Source organism: Lissotriton vulgaris, chromosome 3_1 (genome assembly GCF_964263255.1).
Source record: "Lissotriton vulgaris chromosome 3_1, aLisVul1.2, whole genome shotgun sequence".
Taxonomy (NCBI): Eukaryota; Metazoa; Chordata; class Amphibia; order Caudata; family Salamandridae; genus Lissotriton; species Lissotriton vulgaris.
The window spans coordinates 2,000,652,304-2,000,673,903 of record NC_141689.1 but is presented as its reverse complement, the minus strand read 5'-3'; the positions used below and the strand labels follow the sequence as shown (position 1 = coordinate 2,000,673,903).

At 42.8% G+C, this 21,600-nt stretch overlaps 1 protein-coding gene across 1 annotated transcript in view; it reads right to left on the bottom strand.

Annotated features, from left to right (window-relative positions):
- TENM3 (teneurin transmembrane protein 3) overlaps positions 1–21,600 on the bottom strand; it is a 1,290,943-nt gene that overhangs the window by 694,306 nt on the left and 575,037 nt on the right. Inside the window, exon 5 of the mRNA XM_086962461.1 lies at positions 12,701–12,979. Within this exon, the coding sequence (XP_086818587.1) occupies positions 12,701–12,979 (279 nt within the window). The remainder of the gene's footprint in view (positions 1–12,700; positions 12,980–21,600) is intronic.

Genomic DNA, 21,600 nt, shown 5'->3' with positions numbered 1-21,600 from the left:
CACTATACCAAAAAACAATCACTTTTTTCCTTTTCCCATTCACCAAACACACCAGGGGTCACTTTCATAGAAAAAGTGCATTTTTCTGCGTCACCACCTTGACTACAAGTTATCTTAAATACCACCCATCAGTAGAAAGCCGGCAACCCACCATCCTTATCAACACATTAACCTTCGAAATTAAAGCTCCTTGGTTCCTAATCTACAGCTTCCATCCCCTTGAAAGATCATGTTATGCGCTCTTGTTAACCTTTAAATTAGACCATCTTCTACTGGTATGGTTCTCTCACAGTGTATGATCCTTAACCTTCCATTATTCATCCTGCTCATGACCTCACCCCTTATACGAAGCAAGATACGAGTTAAACACTTGGACACCATATCTGGTCACTCATCCAACACTACCTTGCCACCTCTAACCTCCCCTAAAATAGCTCAAGATCCAGGCCATTTTCTTTCCTTGAGCGCTAAGGCAGGGTGCACTTTTCTGCAACCTAAAGAAACCCACCTTTGAGGAACTTCAAAAGAGCCCTTACGTAATTGACCTTCAAATTGAAGAGTATCCCAGTGTCCACTAGCCTGCACCACCTGAACTGACTACACTACCCAGAGTGTACCATGGCTACTCCCTAGGCTTGAATGCGTAATGTTCAATGTAACCGATGTAATCATACTGGAAAGTGTCACTGGCCACCTTATGGACTGTAACCATACACGATTAAGATAAAGATGAATGAACTGGTGGGTTTGATGTAACATCTGTGGTTACATCAAACATGCTCAGGAAAGAAACACAATAACAAAGGAAGCCAATAATGTATGAAAGAAAATTGAGGGAGACAAGAAGATGGCCTTGTTGAAGATGGCTGAATCCTGAACACCTCAACCTCGGCTTCCCATTAGTCTGGTAAAAATATATTGCGTTGAAGTTCATTGCTCATTCTTTTAATCACTGTTGCTTACTGGAAGGTGTGAGGCACCAGTTATCCCTGTTCCTCAATGTTCTTGCCTGCTTCATCATTCTGTATTCCTGAACAGAGGACTCACCTCAGAGATGGGCAGAGACAAGTGATGAAAAACATTCAGGGCCTTCCGAAACAGCACCCCATCCATGACAGCTTCAACCACCAAGGAAGACACAGGATGATGGTGTGACTGTGGATCTCCCACCAAGCTGCACCACATCACCTTTGCAATCAGAAACATGACTTGAGATCTGGGACTATACTGGCAGAGTGGAACAGGGTGTACAAATTCCAACCAAGGGCCTCTCCTCTCTCTATTTCCCCCCATGAAACCCACCCACATTTCAGAAAGGCGGGCAATTGAGATTAAGCCCAACTATGCATGATGAGTATATAACCCCTGGAGGCCGACATCTTTATATTTTGTGTGAATACTAACTTCAGTGGATGATAGAACTTCCATATGATTGCTCACAGCACTAGATATTCGTGTCTTACTGATAGAGAATTCGGAGGACAACAAGACAATATTGACAAAGTTTCCACTTATGCAGATTCATATTATCCATTTTGGATGGACATTGCCTCTCTATGTCCAATTTTAGGAAAAAAGTACACAACAGAGGAAAAGCTGAGCATTCATTTCATAATAATAATACTTTTGACTGCTGAAAACCACCATCTAGACCTACTACTGGGTGCATTCAAGTTAACTGAATACAAAGATTAGACTCTTCCTCTCTGTGGCTATGTGGACCCATCCACTTATGAATGAATGAAAACAAATTTATGTAGCGCTACTAAGTTCAATGGGCGTCAAGGCGCCTAACCAAAAAGCAACTAGCTATTACAAATATGCTCTCATTGTGGGTAGGCCTTGATAAAGCACCAGGTTTTGAGCGCTTTTTTAAAAAGGGACAAAGATGGTTGGATCTTAATCTCCAGAGGGAGAGAATTCCACAGCCTAGGAGCAACAATGGAAAATGCTCTACTGCCCCAGCGTACCTTCCTAGCACGGGGAACCACAAGCAGATTCATCTCCGATGATCTGAGGGATCTACTAGGCATGTAGCGAGTTAGCAGGGCACCTAGAGGGTCCAAAGGACCATCTGCAAGAGCTCTGTAGGCCAAGCACAAGATCTTAAAAGAGATCCTCAGTTGTATGGGGAGCCAGAGCAGGCTCTTTCTGGCCATTGTGGCAGAGGATGCATTAGGAAGAGCCAGAACAAATCGAGCAGCCGCATTCTGTACGACCTGAAGGCATTGAATGAGTCCCTTGTTGGAGTCTGCATAAAGTGCGTTACAGTAGTCCAACCTGGAACCCACTAATGCAACCACCGTCTGCTTGCGTGCTAGAGGAGAAAGATAGTGCAGGATTCTTTTGAGGATTTTAATGACCCCCCAACAAGTGGCCACTGTTCGATTGACCTGTAGAGTCATGGACAATGATGTGTCAAATATTACGCCGAGGTTTCTGGCTGATTGGGAAGGAGATGGACAAGTTCCCAAAGCTGAGGGCCACCACTCACTGGACCAAACATCCTGGTCTTTGCCAAAGACCAGAATCTCTGTTTTATCGCCATTCAACTTTAGGGAGTTCTGGATCATCCAGTCCGAGACTGTCTGCATGCAGGTCCTAAAGTTGGTGGCGGAGGGGGTAACAGAGTGGGCCAGAGACACCATGATTTGGGTGTCATCGGCGTATGACACAACCTCCATCCCCTGCGATTTTACTAACCTAGCAAGGGGGGCCACATAGATGTTAAATAGGGTCGGACTCAAGGCCGACCCATGTGGCACCCCATACTGCAAGGATTTAGCAGGGGAGAGGAACTCTCCAAGCATGACTCTCTGCTCTCTAAGATGTAAAACAGAGTGCAGAAGGTTCAAGGCCGGACCCGCAATCCCTGCCTCCCTCAGGCGTGATGTTAACGTAGAGGGAGACAGGGTGTCAAACGCTGCTGTGAGGTCCAGTAAGACCAACACCGTGGTTTGACCCGAATCCACCTTCAGGCGGATATTATTCACCACCATAGTAAGTGCTGACTTCGTACTATGGGCCTTTCTGAATCCATGCTGGGAACTATCTAAGAACCCAGAGGAATCCAGAAAGGTAGAGAGATGTAGGTTCAGGTGAGATTCGAGCATTTTTGCGGGAGCTGGTAACAGGGAAATGGGTCTAAAGTTCTTAAGCTGTTCTGGGTCCAGGGTTGGCTTCTTCAGAAGAGGCTTCACTATCGCCCTTTTCCAAGCTGAAGGGAAGGTGCCTTGAATTATGGCCCCATTCATCACTTTAAGGAGGGGCGGAAGAAGCGTAAGCCTACAGTCCTTCAGAATCTTCAGAGGACATGGGTCAAGAGGCGAGGACGATTTAGTCCGATCCAACAGGAGCTCAAGCCCGTCAAGGGTAAGTGGCGGGAAATAAGTAAGGCTCTTGGAGGGGTCTCTCGGCCAAGATTCTAGATTGACTAGAGTTTGGAGAGAGAGATCCCCCAAGGTGTTCCTCTGAGTTTCCAAAGCAAGATATATATCTTCAATTTTATTATGGAAAAACTCTGAGATATTGTTACACAGCTCCTGCGAGCCCACAACTGGATCAGGCACTTGAAGGGAGCAGAGGGAGTCCACGATCTTTAAAAGTTCCCTAGGAGAGGTAAGGGAGGTAGTGAGATTAGAGAAAAACTCCTGTTTTTCCCTGATAACCCTGGCTTTGTATTCTCTTAACAAACACTTGTGTGCCTCCCTTTCGGTAGGATCCCAAGTCTTCCTCCATCTTCTTTCCTGTCTTCTACAACTTTGTCTCAAAAGTCTTAGTGATTCTGTGAACCAGGGGGCAGAGGGTTTAAGACGAGCCGAGTATCGATAAGATGCAGGGGCTAATTCACCAACAGCTTTGGTGATAGAATTAGCAAGCCCATCGGCTGCCTTGTCAACGTCTCTCAAAGGAGAGTACTTGCTGGTCTCTATATAGGGAGCAAGGGCTTCATTGGTAATGTTCCTGTAGCTCCTTTTCAGACCTCTGGTGCTGGTAGTCAGAACAGATAGTTCTGCCGGACCATATACTAATGCAAGAGGTACGGCCATATGATCTGACCAAACTAGAGGCACCGGAGTACCTACTGAAAGTCTAGAGTCATTAGTGAATATGCCATCTAAGATGTGACCAGCCCGTTGGGTCGGGCTATTCACCAATTGGGTACACTCACAGGCTCCGAGTGAGTCCACCAACATAGCGGTGTCAGTATCCCTTAAGTTTTCCAAATGAAAATTAAAGTCCCCTAGTATGGTAAAATGGGGTTTACCAAAATAAGGTTCAAAAATCCTCAGAAGGTCCCCGCTAAAGGCAGCTCTACGGCCCGGAGGTCTATAAACAAGGATTCCAGAAAAAGAGACCGAGGGGCACATAGAATAGAAAAATACAGTGCCTCAAACGGATCCGAGGCCACTGACAGAGATTTTATCGCACAGGGCAGAGAGGATTTACATAGAACGGCAAGTCCCCCCCTCTACGTTTAAATCTATCCTGTCTGAGCAATTTGAAGCCTTCGGGAATTGCCAGCAGTAGATCGTGGCCCGACGACTCAGAAGCCCACGTTTCCACACACAAACATCCATTCAGGTTGTCTGTCCGACACGAACTCATGAAACGCGATATTGTTTTTGATGAGACCTAGCGTTAACCAGGAATCCCATTTTAGACGTAGTGGCCCCAGATGGTATTGCCCATGTCAAAGTCTAAAACATCCAGACAGATTCTATTTTCTGAGGGTCAAACTGGAGGGAAGATAAGAGGCTATTGCACCACTGGTTTATGCATACATATTGGAGAGCACTCTCGAAGCGCCTATGCGAGAGCTTAAAGACATAAAAATCAGCATCCTACAAATAATCCTACAAACACATATACAACAATAATAATCCTACAAACATACAAATTAAGAGCTGGAATTCATACATACGGATATGTTCTCCTTCATAGCCCAACTTACTTTGATAGAGACCAGAATCGCAGCACGTGAAAAAAAGCTGGAAGAAACTCCCACTTGGGAGGAACTTTGAACTTGTGAAAGAAAGTGGTAGAGTTCAAAGATCCTGGCCGTAGGGACAACACACACCTATATGGCATCCCAGAATTACAGGAAAACGATAACCTGCCACAGTTCCTCTCCACCCGCCTGCAATCATTATTGGGTATTACATTTCAGCATCCCCTAGAGTTTCAGAGGGTACAGTGGCTTCTCACTAAATGCTGTGCATGGGGGAATACCTCAAGATCCATCACCATGTGCCTATTTCAACATGATCAATTACCACAAATTCTTCAAAATGAGAGAAAGCATGACAATCAATATAAGGACAAAAACATGTATATCTCACCCTTTTTCTCTTATGAGGTCAGTGTGATATGTGTAAAACTCCTGGCTCTGCAGCCACCGTTCAATTGAAAAGGCATGAGATATAGCCTCCTTTGACCTGCACCTACATTGATAACCACTGGGACACAACCAGATAATTTCATGAGCTACAAGACCAAGAATCTTACATAGAAACCTTAAATCATACATGCATGGAATTTGTCCTTGAAGACCCACAAACCGATTTTAACACCACAGCTAACCTATCACATGGTTGTCCCAAGGAATCAAAACAGTTAGACTCTTATGGCCCTAGAAACAGACAGTCAGTGGCAAGGGTACATATAAGTTATCTATAACAAAGAGAGACAAATCACATTCAAATTTAAACCCTGATCACCTGATATCATACCAGTCTCTACTCAAAGCCCCACCGCTTCCCACTACATGTGGATGTACGTCCCCAAGTGATACTGCTGAACCTCACCAATGGAACAGAACTTCAGTCCCCTTTTTAAGTCAAAGCCTACCAGAGAGTGCAGCAGTCTGGTTTGCTGAAGTCATCTTATGGATATTCAGAACGCTTCCCAGGGAATGTATCATGCTCATTGCTTACCATTGGCTTTGTGATTTGTAATTCACATGTCCTTGCTTTCTATCTTCTGGCTCTAGTTGTTTTAGGCTGTCTAGCTTTGGTTTGTCCCTTCCCTTGCCCAAACCTTGTTTACTGTATCCTTCTGAGATCTCACTTTCTGTAAACAGACCTTTAAATGTAGTCCTTATTTTTTCACATTTGCTGTGCATTTAAACACAAAGGTCAAATGTCAGGCTCTATTATCCGAGGGAGATTTGTGTTTCCTTTTCTTTCTGTGACTTTAAAGTGAGAGCTTTTATAGGAAAGCTAAAGGAATGCAGATTATTCTTCCCCAGCGAGCCCGCTCGTTCCCCTCCTATGCTCTACTTTACAAGGCTGAGACATTGCCCTTAAAATAGGCCTCTGGTGAGGAGTTGCATGCACATTCTATGGCAACAAATATTCCAGTTGCGGTTCTTCTATCAAAGTAAGATTGGCTTTTCCTTAAAGTGACCCTGTAGTGAATGTCTAATGATCTTTCTGTTTACAATCAGCAAGTCAGAGTAACAAACCCTTTTAATAATAGCACGCGTAGGCAAGTCAAAAAGTGTAGCCTACACAACTACATTTAATGAGCAATAGCCTCAGTAAGTGCAACAAGTGCAGTAGCACCATGCCATAAAAACCTAGACAACATAGATCACTGCTTTCCAGAAAACTACAAATAGGAGCCTGAAAACCAACAACATTATTTGCAGTACAGCCTTAAACATTCTGCCTGTTGCAAAACACAGTTTTTATACTATTTGGTGGATGCATGTGTTTTCAACAATGAAATAGGTGAACATGTTCCAATAAAACAACAATGGCCTACCACCAGGGCCAGCTTTAGTACTGCTTGTATCTTGTGAGTCACTTCACGACACTTTCCTCTATGCTTCTCTAATGTACTCTGTAACACTGCACTCTATGCCACTGCACTCTATCCTGCACCACTCTACTCTATGCCACTGCACTCTACTCATGCCACTCTACGCCACTTCGCTTTATGCCACTATTCAATGCTTCTGCACTCTACCATGCACCATTGCACTCTACACCACTTCACTCTACTCTGAAACAATCCACTGTTCTACGCCACTGCACTCTATGCCACACTACAGCACTCTGTGCCACAGCACTCTATCCTGCACCACTCTACTCTATGTCACTCTACTCTACCCATGCCACTCTACGCCACTTCGCTTTACGCCACTATTCAATAATTCTGCACTCTACCGTACACCATTCCACTCTACGCCACTTCACTACTCTGAAACAATTCACTTTTCTACGCCACTACACTCTACGCCACACTACAGCACTCTGTGCTTCTCTATGCTGCACCACTCTACTCTGTACCACTCTACTCTAGGCCACTGCCCTTTATGCCACTCTACCCTAAACAACTGCACTCTATGGCGACTACTCTGCACCACTACACTCTACACCACTATACTCTACTCTGCACCACTCTACTCCACTCAATTTCACTCTGCTCCGCTCTATTTTGCACCACTCTACTCTAGCATTCTACTCCACGCCACTGCACTTAACCACTCTACTCTGCAAGACTGCACTCAGCCGCTCAGCGCCACTCTACACCATTGCACACTATACCAGTGCAAGCTACACCACACTACACCATTGCACTGTGTCACTGCACTCTACACCACTCTGTTTTACTCTGCACCACTGTACTCTATGACACTCTATTCTTCAAGACTCCACCCTCTGCCACCGAACACATCACTCTACTCTGCACTACTGCACTCTATGCAACTGCATGCTATGCCACTCTTCACCATTGCGCTTTACATCACTGTTCTCTACGCCACTCTGTTCTACTCTGCACCACTGTACTCTACCCCACTGCTAGCTTCACCACTCTACTCAGCACCTTTACTCTGCACCACTCTACTCTGCACCACTGCACTCTACTCTGCCCCATACAACTCTACACTACTCTTCTGCCGTCTATGCCACTACACTCTGCTTCACTCCACGACACTCTAATCTATTCTGCACTTCTGCGCTCTACATCATTCTACTTTACACCGCTGCGCTCTATGCCACTCTACTCTGCCCTGCAACACTCCACTCTACCTTGCACCACTCCAATCTACCCTGAATCACTCCACTTCACTATACTCTGAAACAATCTACTCTACACCATTGTACTCTACGCCACTATACTATTCTGCACCACTATACTCTATGCCACTGCACTCTATTCAACGACAATGCGCTCTAAGTCAATGCACTCTACACCACTTGACTCAAACCCAATACACTTTGTGCCAGTCTACTCTGCACCCCTATACTTCACTTCACTCTAGGCCACTCCATGACAATACACTCTATGACACTACACTCTGACGCACTACTCCATTAAACCCTACTCCACACTATGACGGTCTACGCAGCTACGTTTAAGCCACTTCATGCCACTTTACTGCACCCTATTCTACTCCACACCACTCCACTCTTATGCTACTCCACTTAACACTACTCCACTCTACGCAACACCCTCTACGCCACTCCACTCTGCTCTACAACATTCCATGATCCTCTATTCCACTCAACTCTATGACATTCTACTCCCCCATGACACTCAATGACACCCCATGATAATCCACTTCACTCAATTCTACAGCACTCTATGCCACTTCATTACACTCCATTCTACTCCATTTTATGACACTCCACTCCACTCTTTTTTACCCCCCCCTAATATTTAGCCATGCTGAACAGTAGCCACACTGGTGTGCAACATGGCTAGAACGTATTGGTAAAATCGCCCTTGCATAGGCAAGACCTATTGGCTTTGCCAATGCTTGTTCAACTAGGGGGTTGGAGGCGTGTCAGAAGGCTGACTCATCCTTCTAAAGAACAAATATCTAATAGCCCTCACTCCCCAAGCATCCCTCCTCCTAATACATCTTCTGACACCCATATTTGAATGAACATACATGCTATGACAACTGTAAGATTTCTCTTTTTAGTCAATTAACATGAACGGATTTTAAGGACTAAGTCAACTGAAGAAAATGCTTAATAACCTGGCTGCCAAAAGAGTAGACAAAGTGATAGTACATGAAACTCACATATTCCAAGATGAGTCTGAAAAATGATCACTAGACTGAAGGAGACATGTCCCAGCTGCCCCTCAATTGACTCATGATAATGACAATCACGGCCAATAGCATCTGCTGTTTCTGAAAATTGGAGTGGCCATTGTCAGCTACTAAAACATCCCAGTCAAAATCTGGCAATCCTAGAAGGATCCGAATGGCAGCGACAAGTTTGTCAAGCTGAGGATACAGGCCCATAGCCTCAACCTGTGGTCAATATATGCCTCTAATGACTTGCCACTAGATTTCCTCTCCTTTTTAAGTAGACCACTGGCTGTATATGGCCTCATTCCAGTGATAATTGGAGGCAATTGGATTCGACAATAGATCCTATAATTGACTAGTCCAGCCCTCCAGAGGTAAAAGCAAAAATGACAGAGGATGCCTTCGTGACCTCCTAGATTATTATCTTGTGGAAACTTGGCTATGCCCATGTCCAAATACAAAACCATACACTTCCTGGGAAAGGACCCAATCAAATGCACATCGTCATTCTCATTTGTGGAGATGCAAAGGAAATGATTACAGCTAATATCAAACCACTGAAGAAACAACTGTCCGGTGATATAGTGGTCCACACAACAGAACATAACTTGTATTCGTGAAGCGCACATTCACCGCAAAGGGTATTTTAGTGTTGATTAACAGATGTTTATTGTTACCCAACTCAATGGCACTCATTTTATCGACCTCAGAAGGATGAAAGGCTCAGTGGACACACTGGGGTTTGAACCTGTGACCATGAGGTCAAACGCAATCCCCTACAGTGGCAGCATTAGTCCACTAAGTCACCAGACCAGGTCAATCTGCTATTATCCCTATGGAGTAGGATACAAATGTTTAAAATTACGATTCTTTTGAGATTCAACTACATCTTTGGCATGAAACCCCAAGGAGTACCTTCCATACACATTTTCAGTACTGAAGCCCAAACCAAGTGCTAAATCTGGCAAATATGTCTGAAATAGCCGTTTCCGAACTCCATGCTGCTACTGCTGAGACTGCCAACGATCGAACTCCACCATGATGTGCAACTACTCTCTCAATTAGCCTATCATCCATATGAGGACAATGAAAACCTGGACTGGGTAGAGATTGAGCAAAGTATAGAATGGAATGTTTCTGGTGACCAGCAAATGACAGATCCTGGCGAGCAACCTAACCAAGTTCTAATGAATTATTTCATAATATAAGTGTATAGTCATAAAGAACAACACAGAAGCACCATCTGCACATGTATGCACCTTTGTGACTTAATGATGCCCTCCACATAGGCAACAAGATGATTAACTGTCCTCTTTGGCAGGGCATTAATGTAATTGGACATATGTTCAGAAATGGCACTTGAAGTACTACATGGAATACGCACTTGGCAAATCGCAGCATTGGAGACATGAGCAACTTCCACATTGCCTGTTCTGCAGACTGAACAATGGTGTTACCAGTCGCCGAGTCTGCCTACCATATATATCTAGAGCAATGGGGAGGCAACAAGAAACTGATGGCTGGCCTTCACGAGTCATTCACAGAAAATGTATCTCCCAACCAACCAGGAAACTACTGCCCTCTCGATGGTAGGTTAACCTGTAAAAAAACATATAGGGAAGAAGACTGAACAGAACTCCTCTGAGCACATGACAGAGGATTAAGAGAAGCACGTCTTGAGTTTAGTTCTTTTAGAATCCTTCGTGATGGGCATTGGTCCTCTCGACGGCTACACAGAGCCGGTGTGTCTCCTGACCCTCGATGTTGGAAATGAGATCATCCTTTAGGGGGTACGCTGCTCATTCTATGGTTCTGCCTTGTCCTGCTGACTTACTGGGGGTAACTCTGGGCACACCAACGATCAACAAGCGGAATAACCATTTTCCCCGTTATTGAACTTGCCATTCTTCATGACACTGCTGAGGTGAAAGATATGAGCAATCACAAGAAAAAAATGGGTGGACACTGCTCTAGCAGCAGTAATGCGAAGTATATTGAGACATTGGAAATCCAGAACACCTCCGACCTTTCCGGAATGGACTGAACTCGTGGCTTCGACTGCGAACTAGGAAGGAATCATTTATAAACTGAAACAATCAGGCCCACACTTCTGAAAATATATGGCACCAAGACCTAAAACAATGAGGATACTACTCTCACCAGCAAGTCTCTTATAGCGGGTTTTTTCAACAGACAATTGTAGCATTATATTAGTGCTGAGAGCTTATAATGTGTGATTATAAACACGTTTGCACAATGACACCATGAAACTCTTTGCAGGCACGCCTGTATACTCGTCCTGCCCCTTATCGCATCTTACTTAACATAGCTACTGAACTCTGTTTGTGACCATACCCCCTTGACTTCCTCAAAAAAATGTATTATTGTCTCAGGAAGCTTATTGTATGTTTCCATATGCAAATGTATTAACAGAGAATATACACACAAAAAAGAAAATGAAAGTGGAACATCCAGGTTAATTAATCCTATGTACAATGCTGAGTCTATGTCAAACATTTTGAGAACTATAAATACCACTGGTTTGATGGGGACAGCAACAATACAAGGCAACCCTGCTGGCCTGGATTCAGCTGTCAGCGTCTATCTTTGGCAAAGACCCAACAGGCTGAAGGATTTGAGCTGTACGGTGGACCCGAAAGATAACTTACACTGACTACATGGGGCCAAAATTGAGGAAAACACAGGGATGAGTTTTGCTATGCTAGGATTTAAATATATACACTTAGGAACCGGTATCCAGTTAAATATAATCTAGTAGCAGGCAAGAATCATAGTTCCATGACAAAGAAAAGCATGCTTCCAGTACATTTTAAAATAATTAAGCATCATTTGTAATGCTCCGAGGTGTCTGTGCAGCTCTCTATTAACACAACAACTAAAGAAACGCAACGTATAAAGCCATTTCTTTCCTCCAGCTACTGTTTAGAAGTGAGATCTGCGTTTGTGGATTTTAATTGCCCAATAAGCTGGTCCCCAAAGCACATCAAAGAGCCACCCTCCCCTTTTTATCATGATTTTGACTGGCCTCGTCAACCGGAGAGTTTAAAGTATGATCAAATTTGTTCTTCAATCACATGGGCTCTGTTAATAAACTATTCTGTGTGCTGCCTCATCCAGCCTAAGATTCCTCTATGTCTTTGAAATGTCTTCAAGAGGGATTTACAAAGACATCTTTGATTGCAAGCTGGCCCCGGGGATAGACTTTATCAGCACTTACTCGGCAACTCCGCCGAGGATAACAGGTGACATGGTCCAGGGCTGGCGTGCGTTGTTTATGCCGCCGCCACGCCGGAGCCATCAAAATCTCATCAAATCTCACAACAGCCATTGATGCCTCTTAACTTTTACTACAAGATCCCTTCTTTGCCATCAAAGCAGACATCAAAACACAGCTTTTATTGTGATTAAACTCTTCTTTAAAGTTTAAGCTAAACATCACACAGCCTGTTTGCATAATTTATACGAGTTCTGAATAATGAAGTTTTTATAGGAGGAAGGCAACATTGTCCAAGGTCATTTCCATACAGTTTAAAAAATAAACACACAAAAAAATATTTTTTTTTTGCACGCGGGCGAGCAGACAATGGCAGCCGCCCAACGACACAAACACAACGACATGGGGCTTACCATTCTCGCTGTCGGACTTGTTCTCGTGCTCGGTGTCGGTCAGGGTGAGGGCGGAGTTGGAGCGGCTGGAGAGGCAGGAACTGCGGCCGGATTTGACCCCCCTGCCCCACAGCCTCATGGCATGTTCCGGGGACATGACTCCTTCATTTTCGGTGTCCGCGTCCGAGCCAGCACTGATGGAATAGCCTCTGTGGGGGAGCCCCATTTCTGCACAAAATGCCAGTCCTCGGCGGGTTGCAGGTTCGCAAACTCCTAACTGCCTGAGGGTGAAATTCTGTCCTGGTTGGGGAAGAAAAGAAGGAACGCGAGGTGAGAATATTTCGCAGAGCTGCGGTGTCAACACATTTTAGCTGTACAGGTGTCTCCGGTGTCACTAGAGGTGTTTTTCCTAAGCATGGCTTGTGTTATGGACAAGTGGGTCCTTTTGTCTCAAGCACTTAGTGGAGTGCTTTCTGCATTCTTGCACCTGAGCGGTGTTTTGTAAACCATTCAAGTAGTTAAGGACTGCTCTCAGGTGGCACGGAAACCCAATACTTGAGTAAACTGAGCCAGGCCTATTCAATTGGCGAGAAGGATTACTTAGAACTGACAGCTACAAAGTGTGAAAAGCAAGCCAGGTACTGCCAAATTAGGCGGCAAAGTTACAAGCAGGTTTTTTTAAAATATCATAAACATCTCTGAGTGAATGAGAAAAGGCATTATCTCCAGATGAAGCTATAGACAGGTACATTAACTCAGGGAAAAAGTGACAGATTTTCCCTAGATTAACACGATTTATTCATTAAAATATGATCTTTACTTGGCTTGACTTTTATGCTTTAAATTACAATGTGCTAACTTGTCTGTTTCAAGAGTTTTTGCCTTCAAAATTAAAATGTGAGATTTACTTTTTGGTGAATTATATTTTGTCATGCTGTCTTATTTTTAAAAAGGGCACTGTCTCAGACTTTGTTGGAGGTTTATTAATTATGTGCTGTTACTAAATCCTCACAGTTGTCCAAGGCATGACTAGCAGAATGTTGTCTGTGCTAGCCATGGAGCTGAACATATTAAAATGTAGTAAATTGGACAAAATTACTTTCTGAAGCAGACCTTTAATATTGTACTTGTCAATCTAGTGATCTCTCGTCTAAGAAGCACTCAAGAAAAGTGTTTGTAGTAAACGTGTGTGTGCAGTAGCAAGTCAGTGTGCTTGGAGACAAGTTTATTCAAAGTTAAAAAAAGCCCCATTGATACCCATCCAAACCTAATCAATTTCAGAGCACACCAGGTTTACTGGAGTGGTGGTAGAGTATGTCATAAGCAAACATATATATGTAATTACACAAGAGTCCCTGGCAGCACTTGCGGCTGTCCATGATCCAACGTTCGAAAAGAAACTCCAAAAATACACCATCCTTGTGCTACCTCCATTGCAGTCAACGAATGGCATTTAAAAAAAAAAAATTCTAAAACCAGGGCGCACAAAAAACATACAAAATGTATGAAACAAATGAATCTATAGATAGCATTAGTAGTCACCTCGCCATATTATACCGAGTATCCAGGGGACACAATGGGTCTTAGCCCCCACTTGTTGGAACTCCTGAAACACTATGTATTGCACGAGAGGCTGCAGATGCTTGAAAGAACTATTTGGTAATATGGATTGTGTATGTGCACAGCCTTCACCCAAAAGAACACATGGGGACATTTGCTCATGTGCATGGTGCATTTCATGTACATAAGGGAATGCCTTAGTTACTGCACCTGGGCCAGATTACAAATGGTGGAGCTAAGGCAAGAGAGATGCCAGTCAGTATGTGCACTGATTGTGCTGCACATAGTAAATGACCCACACGGAGTTCATGCCCCAAGAGAGGAGATGTGGCCCAGTGGTTACAGAAGGCGGCTTTGGAACTGGGTAATCAGGTTCAGCTCCTATGCGAGACATGCAAGTGTAACGTGTGGTTCTCATGTTAAAGCGCTTGGTTCTTTAAAACTCTCTCTCTCTTTGGTATGCTCTAGCCCGTCCAGGGACACATTGACAGTTTACGCCTGCACGTGAGCGTGCATTTTTTCCTGTAATCTCAAGCCGTCATGTTTCACACCCACCGCACTACATATAGGTGACGCCAGTGCAGAACATAGCCATGCACCGGATTATTGTGATCTGGCACCAAAAACAATCAATTCCTGCAAAGTGTTGTAAAGCGATTGGATCATCTTTCCACGACTCATTAAAGCAAACAGAAACACCTTAAAATATTTGCAATTTATAAAGATCAAAAATATACATTGGCACACAACAACAACAATAGTGTAGAATTGTGTAAGAATCGGGCGCAGATTCACAGCAATGCAGAATCTACTGGGTCTCCGCGCTGAAGCTACATTTTCTGTGAGTAGAAGTGTGAACACCTATAACAAATGTAAGTGCCTCTCACCCACACCATGTTTTTGGGTCTCAGTCTCAATGTTGGAGAAGAGGGAACGAGAAAGGGGAGATAACCAGGGAACCACAGACCTCTCCCTCACTCACACCATGTTTTTGGGTCTCAGTCTCAATGTTGGAGAAGAGGGAACGAGAAAGGGGAGATAACCAGGGAACCACAGACCTCTCCCTCACCCACACCATGTTTTTGGGTCTCAGTCTCAATGTTGTAGAAGAGGGAACTAGAAAGGGGAGATAACCAGGGAACTACGGACCTCTCCCTCACCCACACCATGTTTTTGGGTCTCAGTCTCAATGTTGTAGAAGAGGGAACTAGAAAGGGGAGATAACCAGGGAACCACAGACCTCTCTCGTAACCATTTTATTGTTCCTCATTGTCCAGAGAGGCCTTTAATGTTTACACAAACTCTATTCTTGCAGAAGTGACCCATCAACAAGATCTGGTTTGCAATAAACATTTCTCTTATGAATGTGAAATGTCTCATTCGTATGCTTAAAAATGCATCCATGAGATGGAAAGCTATAAATGCTCCTATTTCCCCTGTATGCATGAGTAGAGGATAATGAAAAATGCAATCACCACCGCCGATTGTACAGTGATGAGTGCACATACTGCTTTGTAAATGTGAGGGATGTGTTTGCATGTGTCCCATACAATTTTCTTCTATCCATTTCCTCCCGTTGGAAACAAATCTGCATGTAATCAATCCCCCTCCATGCACAGGGAGGGCACGTTTCTATATCCATCTGCACTTCAATCACCACCCTGGCAACGATCTCCCTTCAAATTCAGTTTTATTTTCTGAAGCAAGTGTTCTTTTCTTAGTCTTAATAGGCCATGGTATCAAAACTGCTCCATGTAAAACATCTGCTTTTGTCATGACATTTTAGGTTGATCAATGTCTTTCCCGGTGGAACAGCACTATCTATCTATCTATCTATCTATCTATCTATCTATCTATCTATCTATCTATCTATCTATCTATCTATCTATCTATCTATCCCTCCATCCATCCATATACCTGTCTATCCATCCATCCATGTCTGTCTGTCTCTGTCTGTCTATTTATATGCCACTATCCATCTGTATGTATGTATGTATGGGGTATTTGCAAAGCCAAAACTGCAGGAGCTCTCTGTACAGGGTGAAAATGATAGAAGAGGTAACTGGATTGTAACTGCATTGTGATGTAGTGTTCCTTAAAGAGCTGTGCCTTCCAACTGTTTCCTAAAGTAAGTCATCTATCTATCTTTTCACTCTATTAGTGTCTCATGGTGCAAGAGAAGGAAAATGGTTAGCAAATGCCTGGACAACAGCTGCAGCTACCTGGAGAACTTAATTAATCGGAGGTTCTTAGCTTATTTACTAAAGAAGAGATAATGTTTTATGCTTTCATCTGGGCCAGGAAAAGGGTTCCAGTGATTTGAACATCGAAGTTTGAAGGCCAGCCAACTCGAATCCTCTTTCGACTGAGCACGGCATGGGAAAACAAAATAAAACAAGTGCATAATGATTATACAACATTTGTAAATCTGATGCCATGTTAAAGTTACAGCTTCAGCGAGCATGGCATCAAAATGACTTGATGGCCTTTATAGATCTAACCTTGCATATGAATTGTGCTCTTAATTAATCTCCATTCTCTTGCATTTCCAGAAGGCTGGCCCAAACTTCCATTTCCCTTTTCTCTAACTACTCATACTCACTGCGCGTAGAACTGACCACTCTTTGATATCTTCTCCAGAAGACTTCCTTTCATGGAGAGGCCTAACAACTAAGACTTTAACATCTTTGTGTCCATCACTCAACTTACTGGAAACTCGAAGCCTCATTTACCATTCCTTTCTTCTTAGCTCATCTATTCCAATTACTCCTGCACAAAAGCTCATTAAATCATATATTTATACTCTTAGTTCCTCATTTATGTAAAAACTTAGCTTTGTGGTAAACAGAGAATGAGACAAGGTCCAATTTAAATCTCACACACCAAGGTCTTATCATCACTATTTATTTTAAAAACTTGTTGCTAGGCACATGCATTTAAGCATTCCAGCCTATTAGGGTTGTGTGCTTACTTCGCTTAAGATGTGCAATGTCTTTGCATCCTTCTGAGACACAGTCCATGTGTTCTCAAATAAGCTACTCTGTGCAAACATACTCGGCACAACAGATGCAGCTCGGCACACGGTCCTAGAACATATTAAAACAACTTCTGGGATGGGTATAGTTGCAGTTCCTCTTGGTGATGTAAAGACAGGCCTCACACATTTCTTAACCTTGAAACTACACTAGAGAAGAAAAATCCCTTCCAATAGACCACTCCAACATGGAGTTACCTCAGTGTACAAACGATTGTCCATTCTGTCCAAATCCTACCTTTAGAATATCCATCTCATAAATAAAATCCTTAATCCATGATTAACTCATTACCCCACAACACACAGCAATCTTGTATAATACACAGGGAAGGATCCACTGTTTGTCCCTACTGTCTATCACAATGACAATTCAGCTCTGAGAATCTCCAAATAATTACAAATGACAATTTCCATCATGGGGAGCCGTATTTTGTTTTAGGGCAAAAAAGAATTTTAATGATCAGCTACAGAGACAAACAACCCCAAAGCAAAATAAATGCCACCCAGGAAATCAACTAGGTAGTGTAAACCGGTATTGCTTGTCATGACATGGGGAAATGTGCAGCCCAACAATGATTGCACTGAACCAGTTCTCATTTACTCAACATACCATTTGTGAAAGAATGTCCTCGTACCGGTTTGTTTTTTATTGGACATTCAGTTAAAGCCCTATGAAGAAATGACGAGGAACATTTCCATACTAAAACTTAAAACTGACAGATACATCTCTCTCTAGCAAGAGATCAGGAAAACTCAACACAGAAAGTGATCCCAGTTGTCCAAGGCCTTGGGTTTTCAGAAACACAAAAAGGAAAATAAAGGCAAAAAGTAATCTTCCTCTACAGAATAATACTATACATGAATAGGAAAATGAAAAGAGAAAACGTTTTAATTGCAAGTACAGATTTAGTCCTCGACTTGAGGATTACTTTGAATGGAGGTGGTGGCTGGGTTTTTCCACAGCTTATGACCCCATCAACAATTCCATCCTGCTTCAAGAAGTGGGGATCGCAGAGAGTGTTATGTCTCTTCAGTGCCCATTTTCTTTTATACATGCTCTCATTGACCACTCTGAAAAGCCCACCTTTTTGGGGGGATATACATTTTGATAATACGCAGGTACATTTGGCGGTGGGTTGGATCCAGTACTCTCTCTAATATCAAAAAGTCTGTTTGATGTTACCCAACGTATGAATCGCAGTTGTCTTATAGTGAATGCAAGTAAGGCTGATCCTCATATATTCTGATGGTACTCTTTATTTGGCTTGTAGACATGAGCTACAGTCATTGGCAGCAGACCTTTTCTTTAATTTATGTTTCTTGTTGTATACCTCTGGTGCTCTGCTTCTACAAATCGGTGCAGTTCTGTTCTTTCCATCTTTGTGCCCTGTTAAGGGGATGGCAGCTCTGATCTCTGAAGGCAGTTCTCATCTGTCATTGCTCATATTGAGACATGGTTTAATTATGTCACTGCTCTTTATTGAGGGGTCCTCTAAAGGTGTCATCAACAAATTAAAAGTAATTCAGAATGCAACCACAAGAGGTCTGTAGTAAATCTGCCTTTTCAGCATGATCACACCAGATTTTTTGCTCTTTGCTGAACGCTATACTTTTGCTGGTTTTAGAACTCTGTGCACCTTACCCCTACTAATTAGTGGCACAGTGCCTGTGATTCCCCTTTAAACATGGTTGAATTGGTATATAGCATATTGAAATATCTCACATATCTATATATGTATATATAGTACATGGAACAATGGGTACTCAGGGCCTGTACGTTAAATATCACTAGCGGACTACAGCAGCTATTGTGCCATCTACTATAGTGAAAATGTAAAATATAGGTTAACTGTCAGTGTAGCCTATGTAAATGTAAAAACTGCAATTCAAAAGGTCAAAATAAATCCTATTAAATAGGAATAAGTCACCCTGAAGTAGGCCTTGTAGTCCACAAGGTACGGTGCATGGAATTAAAAAGTAGGACATGTAGAAATTACAGTGACTCGCTACCAATAGTAATTTTCACAGTGACAGGCATAGCTGTCATCATATGTAGGAAACCAGAGTACAATATTGTATGTTGGCAATGGGACTTGCTAGAAATATAAACAACTCTTTTTAACAGTTATTAAACAAAATAAAACAAAATGATGGCCTCATTTTGTAATACATTTTGAGGAAAAAAACTTTTAGAAAGTTAACTTTTTCTTGCCTGAAGTTCCTGGTGGCTAAATTTGCATTTGCTCTCCCACTTCTGCCAACAAGTGATTAGCATTTGAATAAGTGTCAAAAAGGGACGAATTGCTTTCCATGATCAAACAATATGCTAACTTGAATGGACAGAGAGGACTCCTCCGAACCTAACAGAATATTTAAGGTGGGGATGTGAGGATGCTTTTTGAGATAACAGTGTCAAATCCTGCTTGGCAGGTCTGCTGGGTTTACATACATAACCGGGAGTACACTTGAAGGGAAACAGGATGCCAAAACAATTCTTGTGTACCCACTATCTGGTTGCTGGAAAACCCAGCTCTGTTCTACCAGACTTCTGTCACAGTGTTTGTTAAGGGCACAGTGGCTGCCCTACACTGGATTTTAGTGATAGATGTGGGAGGACACTAAGATTACCATAGTATATTCCTCTTACACACACACACACACACACGCAGTCTTTGAAGCCAAAGTTTAGTGTAACAAACATTTTGCCATCTTGAAAATGTCCAAAATGCTTAGCCCTGAGAGGAACCTTTTCCTCATTGGTTAGGGTGTGTTTTCAGGAGTTATTTTCACCCACTAGCTTCTGCCATGCAAGCATGTGGCACTCCCAGGCACCCACTTCAGACCACGTCAGGATCTGAGATAGAACAGAATGGATCTGCTGTCTGCACACTGAGAGGAGTTGTGAGAGACTGGACCTCCTCATTCTTTACCAAGGACAAAGTAGTGGACTCCAAGGGTCATAAAGTTGACCTCCTGCCAAAGTAACAGGGACATGACAAGCTACAAGAGGTCATTTCCAGCAACTACCCAGTTGACCAATGTCCACTGCACTGCAGCTGGACCCTGCTTTTTGGCCTCTACATGTCACCCTGTGAGTCTCTAAGAGCCTCCTTTGAGGTCCTGGGGGGTGGGTGGGGGGATGTGTACTCTTGTGTTGGATAGGTACTTAAAGCACTAAAGTCAGAAAGTAAAATCTTTGACCAGGGCAATCCTGGTAGGTGTATCTGATCTGCTCTCCATTTCGGTCAGCATCAAATTACGCCTAGGTCCTGGTCTATAGCGACCATTGTGACTTTGCTTTTCTTTGTTCAATTATCAATTTTCAAATTTTTAAAAATCAGATCTCCAAATCTCCGTATTGGATTGTTGTCTATTTTTACGTCGCTTTGTTTATGAAATGGAACTCTATTTTTCAATTCAGTGTGTTATTTTTGTGTTGTTTTCCATTTTGACTTTATTACTGTTTTGGTACTGCATAAATACTTTACATACAGCCCCAAGTAATACCGGTCTGCTCTGTGCCATAGCTACCAGCGTATTGAGCTCAGGTTAATTTGGTGATTTGTCCGGTTCACCCTGACAAGGGTTATAATTATTCCTTGAGGTGGGTAGTCACCCACCCCAAATAATAATCACATTTCCTACAAGTTCTACTAAAATTGAGGCATATAATTCCATTTCATCTAGCCCATTTTTACTGGTTCCCTTTTCATCACCACCTTCATTTTAAAACCATGTATATTGCACATAAGGGGGTGTATATATAATAATGCTTATAATTTTTCAGTCTTTAAGGACAAGCTGTAATCTTATTCTCTTAACTGTGCACTTCATTCACTCAATTTCAGCTGCGTGTTTTCCCTACATCAAAGCATTCTCTGTGATGTCCCAATCTGCATGTATCTATCTCCCTTTGACCAAGCATCTGGTACTCTCCAACCTTCTACTGTATTTAGGAAGAAGTGAAGATCTACTTACCTCTCTCTGAAATTGCTATGTGTTCTGATCATCATTGAGCGACGAAACACCTCAAGGTGTTCCTGCCCCACAAAATCCTCCTAAAATACAATATAATTGTAATACTAAATCCATGAGTATTTGCCACATATTAGCTCTTATGTAAATACCCTCAAATAAATAGAATTAAGGATTACTCTGCAAGATCCAGGCTAAAATGAAATATAAGGCAGAGCTCTGCATTAAAGTGGATAATTCTTGAGATCCAATAGTTTATTAGCCCTGGACACCGGCTGGTTTTAACTGTGCCTGTTAATTGCTTTATTTCAGCAGTTGTAATGATTATGGCAGGCAGCAAGTATGTACATGG